At 28.7% G+C, this 6,924-nt stretch overlaps 1 protein-coding gene across 4 annotated transcripts in view; it reads left to right on the top strand.

The window, feature by feature from the left end:
- The first annotated feature begins 628 nt into the window (after window positions 1-628).
- Window positions 629-6,924, top strand: part of lili (LMBR1-like protein lilipod) — a 52,112-nt gene continuing 45,816 nt past the window's right edge. For 3 of the 4 annotated variants that reach the window (XM_076449090.1, XM_076449089.1, XM_076449092.1), the window contains exons 1-3: window positions 629-856; window positions 5,279-5,366; window positions 6,624-6,657. In XM_076449090.1, coding sequence (XP_076305205.1) covers window positions 731-856; window positions 5,279-5,366; window positions 6,624-6,657 — 248 coding nt within the window. In that variant the 5' untranslated portion in view covers window positions 629-730. The remainder of the gene's footprint in view (window positions 857-5,278; window positions 5,367-6,623; window positions 6,658-6,924) is intronic. The other variant, XM_076449091.1, reaches the window with a different exon arrangement.

The raw sequence follows: 6,924 nt of genomic DNA, 5'->3' as shown, positions 1-6,924 counted from the left end.
TTTCAAACGAATTGTTTCGGTCCCGAGGTTTGCAGAAAAGCAAAAGTTTCAACAGGTAAACTGGTAGGTACATAGCATTGAATATATATATATAATAAACGTGAAATCTCGGTATATTATCGTATATAGTTTACATTATCAATTATCGATATAATAATAAGATAAACATCCATGATTTCAGATAATATGCTCGTTGGGCTCTCTTTCTGTGTCCAGTGGTCCCCATAGTGTCTTCAACCAAAAGTGTGCCTGAATCGTAACTACAGTTATAGGGAAATAAATATAGCTGTCCAGTTACTTTTCACGCTAGTGTGTACGTTTTAAAGCAAAACTACACTGAACTAACTCATCTACCCACTGCGGAAATCGAAACCCGGATTCTAGCATTGTAACTCCATAAATGTATTTTATGTGTTTAACATACGAGAGATATTTTATGCGTGGAGGAGGAGGAGATTTTTGTAGTTATGCCACTGGAAAAACATTTTATTAACAAAGAACAAAATAAATCACGGTTACCTTTATTTTAACACCAAATTTATTAACAATTCTTTTAGGATGATTGTTTTTACAAATAAACGTTTTGTGAATTAAACTCATAAAGAATTACTTGTAGCCCTCTTGTGGACCTTGAAAGTTAGTATAATGACAATAATGGGGTTAGCTTTCAACGTGAAGTAGTCAATGTATGAATTTTTTTCTGTTGTTTTAAGTTCACGCGTAGTTGATTATGAGGTATTTATTTTCAAGTTTTCTATCATTTTGTATGTCGTACTATAAGAAACAGCTCGAATCAATGGAAGAAGATACAGAACTACGGGAGAAACTATTCCACGATGCAGTCAGAGAATACGTGGTATGGTAGTATATAAATATATTTACTAGACAGTGAACTAACGTGTTCAGTCAAAGTCTGAGACTTAAGTGTTAAGGAAAGACAATAACTTAAGTGCACGTACTTGTAGTATACGCGACTGCACATTGCTCATATAAATTATTCTCATAACAACAAACGTTTTCATAAACTTGATTATTGTTACAAGAAATTTCGTAGGGTTAAAGTTTATTTCTAATTTTATGTTGACGTAAGCCTAACTCGTAACTGTTCACGATGCTCAGAAAAACATACCCTACCCTTCCCTGGAACAAAACAGTTGATAAGTTTCATTTCCAAATGACTCGTAATGGTTCTAGAAGGTAGGCTTTTTTTTTTCTGTATTTCTAGAACAGCAGAAGTTGTATAATAAACGTTCACTTTTATGGTGTCTTGATTTTTCATACTGAAATTTGCAGTATATTCCATATCCTACTAACATTAAAAGTGATTAATATTAGTGGAATAATTAAAAGTGAAAAGGATGACCCTTATTTCATACAAAAGTGTAATGTTGCATGTTTTAATTAATGTAAATGAGAACTATCAATAAGAAGTTAGAAACTTGTATTCATTAATAGTTGCAACCTTCTGTATACTGATTCACGAATATATCAAAAGTACCAACAGATAGCATGTCTAATAAGTGCTTTCATTGAAAATTTCCAAACTAATTTTAAACCCATATACAATATACAAATAGTAAATTTATTGAACATAAACTGAGAAACAGTTATGCACTTGAAATGTTAATATTTTTGCTTATAACTTTGATGTAAGTTTTCTCTGTAGTTTTGGTATTGTTTCAAATATTTTTTTTACAATTCATTTATTTTATTGAAAAATGGCTTAATCAACAAAAGAAGATTATTTGATTGCCAGCTCGAGAAATTTCCATCATAACATTAAAAAAATTTGAAAAACAAATTCACAAAAATTTAGTTCTAGCTCAGCCAAGGAATTTGGTATTCAAAAAAAGACCTATGTAGTAATTTGTGACATACAAATCAGATGCTTGTTTGATCATAGGAAAACACTAAGAAGAAAGGAAAGATAAAAATAAAGGGTAATATTGATCATTTTTCTCAGGCTTAAAATGAATTATTGCTTCTTGAGTAGCCAGTCTGTAATCCATACTTACAAGTCTGTAATTTTGTGCATATGCTTTAAATTAACATATTTTTAAGTGCCAATTTTCTATATATAAATAATTTAGAGTACTTAAGTACTGTAAACCTTTTAGTGGGCAAAATAGTAAAATCATCTTAGTGAATATTCAGACCTTGTAAAGTGTATCATATTGTTCATAATGTCATTACTATGAAGTGTTTTGATATTTAATGATTTTGTTGTTGTTGTGTGGTGTGAAGCTTCAAATTTTTGTTTTACTGATAGAACAAATTTTATGAGTAAAGAATCTTCTAGGTGTACTGGATTTATTAGAATCAGTAAAATTTGAAATATCTAAAGGTGTGGATGGTCTCAAATTGGAATTATTAATCACCAACTACATTATAGATTTTATTGTAATATAATGTTAAAGGGCAAAGGGACCTTTTGGTTCATCTTCCATCATATCTACTAAATTAAACACTAAAAAAAAATGCAAGCCAGCTCTTATTAAAGCATTTGTTAAGCTTTCACTCAAATCCCCTTAATTAATTGTATCTACTAAATCTTAAGACAATTTTGTACAGTGCTTTCCATCTTAAAGAATGTTTTTTATGTTTATTAAGAAAAGTGAGCCTAAGATAATTATAGTTCTTGCCCAAAGAAGTGAAATCATAGTTGTGATTGTATAAAATCTAACTTAAATACTAATTGTATATTTTATACTAACAGATTTAAAATGTCTATTCAACTAATACACACTGAATTTGCATGTTTTATTTCAAGGGAACTGTATTCCTACTATTTTTAAATTGAGTTTAAAAACCTTGCATAAATCACTAAAACCATCATCTACCATTTTTCAGTAAGTATTGAGCAAATATTAAATCCAAAACCAGGGTGTTTGTTTGAATTGGCTGAACCAATAAGGATCAGTGATACATGAAACAATACTATCTTAATGCTGTACTTTGATCTGACCAGTTTCATTGGTTCAAGAAATAGTTACTATTTGAAACCACACAAATAAAACTTTAAAAACTATTTTAAATTATTTTTAGTCATTGAATTGTCAGAAACAAAGGTATACAGTAAACTTGGTGTAATGAACTACATAATGCATCAGCTGATACATGAATACGTGTCCAAATTGAACCAGTAACGTGTCAAAATATGATAAATGGAGATTGAAACAGCCTATATGTTACCCTGCCAATGTGTTGCTTTACGTCATCATTGGTTTTAAGCAGACTGTTGTCCTGAAAAGAGTTTGCTACACATCATATCACTGGGTGTGGCTAAAAACAATGTATCAATTACATCATGATATGATGTAGAATGGGCAGAAGTTACTAGTAATATGTACATGTTAATCATGGTATTTCAAGTTTGCAACTAATGTGATTACAAGATTTTGCACGTCCTTTCATACATATGTAGGTAAACTCGCACATCATTATTAACATCTGGTTATTGACAGCTTTCAATTATTTATCCATATAATATAAATACAGGTATATGAATTTGAAATTATTGAATATTAAAGGGACTACATTTTATCTTGCCTTGACACAAGTGTTGCTCAGGTTGCAAGATGTTGATAAATCAGTGATATTCTCTTAACATTATTACAATGAGATGGTAGTGTGAAACAAAAGATTGATTTACAAGTGCAAATTTTAATTGTTTTTCATTAATTATGAACTAGATAACTGAATTTGCAGTATAAATCTTCTAATTTGTGATTGAAATCCAATGGTGTGTGAATTTTTTATTGTTATTTTTATTATTTAAATATCACTGTAACCCCTACATTAAGAGTATAAATTTAAATTCCGATGAGTTTTTAATTTTAAAAATGAAATTACTGCAAATAATAAGTATTATTCTAAAGGGAGAACACACACATTTTGTACATATATTATTCTAAAGGGAGAACACACACATTTTGTACATATATTATTCTAAAGGGAGAACACACACATTTTGTACATATATTATTCTAAAGGGAGAACACACACATTTTGTACATATATTATTCTAAAGGGAGAACACACACATTTTGTACATATATTATTCTAAAGGAGAACACACACATTTTGTACATATATTATTCTAAAGGAGAACATTCTAAAGGGAGAACACACACATTTTGTACATATATTATTCTAAAGGAGAACACACACATTTTGTACATATATATTCTATTCTAAAGGGAGAACACACATTATTTTGTACATATATTATTCTAAAGGGAGAACACACACATTTTGTACATATATTATTCTAAAGGGAGAACACACACATTTTGTACATATATTATTCTAAAGGGAGAACACACACATTTTGTACATATATTATTCTAAAGGGAGAACACACACATATATTATTCTGTACATATATTATTCTAAAGGAGAACACACACATTTTGTACATATATTATTCTAAAGGGAGAACACACATTTTTAAGGGAGAACACACACATTTTGTACATATATTATTCTAAAGGGAGACACATTTTGTACACACACATTTTGTACATATATTATTCTAAAGGGAGACACACACACATTTTGTACATATATTATTCTAAAGGAGACACACACATTTTGTACATATATTATTCTAAAGGAGAACACACACATTTTGTACATATATTATTCTAAAGGGAGAACACACACATTTTGTACATATATTATTCTAAAGGAGACACACACACATTTTGTACATATATTATTCTAAAGGGAGAACACACACATTTTGTACATATATTATTCTAAAGGGAGAACACACACATTTTGTACATATATATTATTCTAAAGGGAGAACACACACATTTTGTACATATATTATTCTAAAGGGAGAACACACACATTTTGTACATATATTATTCTAAAGGGAGAACACACACATTTTGTACATATATTATTCTAAAGGGAGAACACACACATTTTGTACATATATATTATTCTAAAGGGAGAACACACACATTTTGTACATATATTATTCTAAAGGGAGAACACACACATTTTGTACATATATTATTCTAAAGGGAGAACACACACATTTTGTACATATATTATTCTAAAGGGAGAACACACACATTTTGTACATATATTATTCTAAAGGGAGAACACACACATTTTGTACATATATCTGCTTTTACAATCATTTATACTGTGAATATGTAAAACATTCCAGTGAATTTAATAGTTATATGTTTCTCTTGAGATTTAGGTATGGTAGAAATATTAGTCAGTTTAAAATCTTATAAAATTTGTTTCTTATTTCTAGATTTTCTTGCTTTTCTTCTTGATATTATACCTGTCTTCTTATGCTCTGATCTCTACTTTTCGAAAAAAAAGGGAAGAACTATATTCTGGTGAGTACAAAGCTACTATAAATATTTTAAATTATTGGAATATTTCTCAAGTATATGTATATTGCTCATAAAGTGCTATAACCAATTAGTTTTGGTAATGTATCCAAGTGAATTTATAAAATTATTTTTAATAGCGTGCATAAAATAAAACTTCTCTAATTATTCTTTTACGACACTATTTCTTCATAAAGTTTCTTGCATTACCCATTCAAACCATTTCTGAATTTTGTGTTTTAAATTTTGTTACCTCCTCATCAAATATTGTAATAGAACTTCTAATTTTTCAAGTATCATGTAAGAATAATAATTAGTTAAAAGTAATCAATTAATGAGTCTGGCAGTTGATCAGTTAGCAAAATCCTGTGACCACCCAGCTCTGTTTTTAATGGTTTTAGAAGTATTACTAATTCATATTTAAGTTCTGCATTTTTCTAATGTTAAAATTATAAACACATTATTAAAATATTTTAGGAATACCTGTTGAGTGTGAAATCCTTATTCTGAAATCTAAGTAACATTGTCAAAGAAGCTTTCCAGTTTACTGACATGATTTTCAAAAGCAGGCCAAGTGTATGCTACTTTCTTTTTTTCCCCCCCCTCAGATAATATTTTCTTTAGTGTAAAAAAAAAAAATTAAGTTATGATCATCTTTCTGTTTAGAATTGGCTGACAAGTATTGAGTGTATAAATTGTTAATACACTGTGAAAAACATGATTTATTTTTTGAGTGAATGAAGTTAAATTTATTCATGTTAGTATAACATTAGAAGAAACAAACCTTGCCTTGCATTTGTATAACTGATGAATTGTCTGAGGCTTACAGAATAAAATATTTTATTGATTAAATGTGGTTAGATGATATGTACTATTAGTTGGACATCAATTACGGTAACAAAGTTTAAACACAGTGTATTTTATTCTGAAGGTAACAGAGATGTTTGTTAAAGAAGTTTGGTTTACTTTTGTTTGCAACAATTTAAAAACAGGCAAGTAAAACCTAGGAAGTACATATAAAGTGTTATTGTTTCCTGAATTAGTAGAATGCCTAGTAATGAAAAACTAACATAAAAAGTAGTATGAATAATAAAAGTAGACATTTCTTCTCTAACAGATATTTGACTGTTAAGTATATATGTAAAAACGGCTGGTATTGGGTGAGGAAATTTTACACCAGCTGTTTTACATATATATTTTCTCTACAAATGGGTTTTACTGGTCATCATGGATAGATATTTGACTGGTTATGTATTGTTTCAGGGGATGATGAGGATGCTTTAGTATATCGAATATCGTAAGTGATACTGTTTTGTTTTTATTATGTAAATAAATGAGAATCTATAGTTAAAATGGCAACAATTATCTTTATCATAGTGGGCAGTCATATTAAGTTCTTGTTTGTTTATATGCTCTTAATACACTAGTTGTACTTTATAAAACAAAATTGTTGATATTAAAATAATATATAAGAAATATTCTTTTCAACTACTTAAATATAATTTGCAGAGAATCAACTTAGTTAATACCACTAAACTTTGCACTTTGTCTTGGCTTGGAAATT

The sequence above is a fragment of the Tachypleus tridentatus genome, chromosome 8 (genome assembly GCF_004210375.1).
Source record: "Tachypleus tridentatus isolate NWPU-2018 chromosome 8, ASM421037v1, whole genome shotgun sequence".
Classification (NCBI taxonomy): Eukaryota; Metazoa; Arthropoda; class Merostomata; order Xiphosura; family Limulidae; genus Tachypleus; species Tachypleus tridentatus.
The sequence above is the reverse complement of the archived record's forward strand: the minus strand, read 5'-3'. Positions and strand labels throughout refer to the sequence as shown.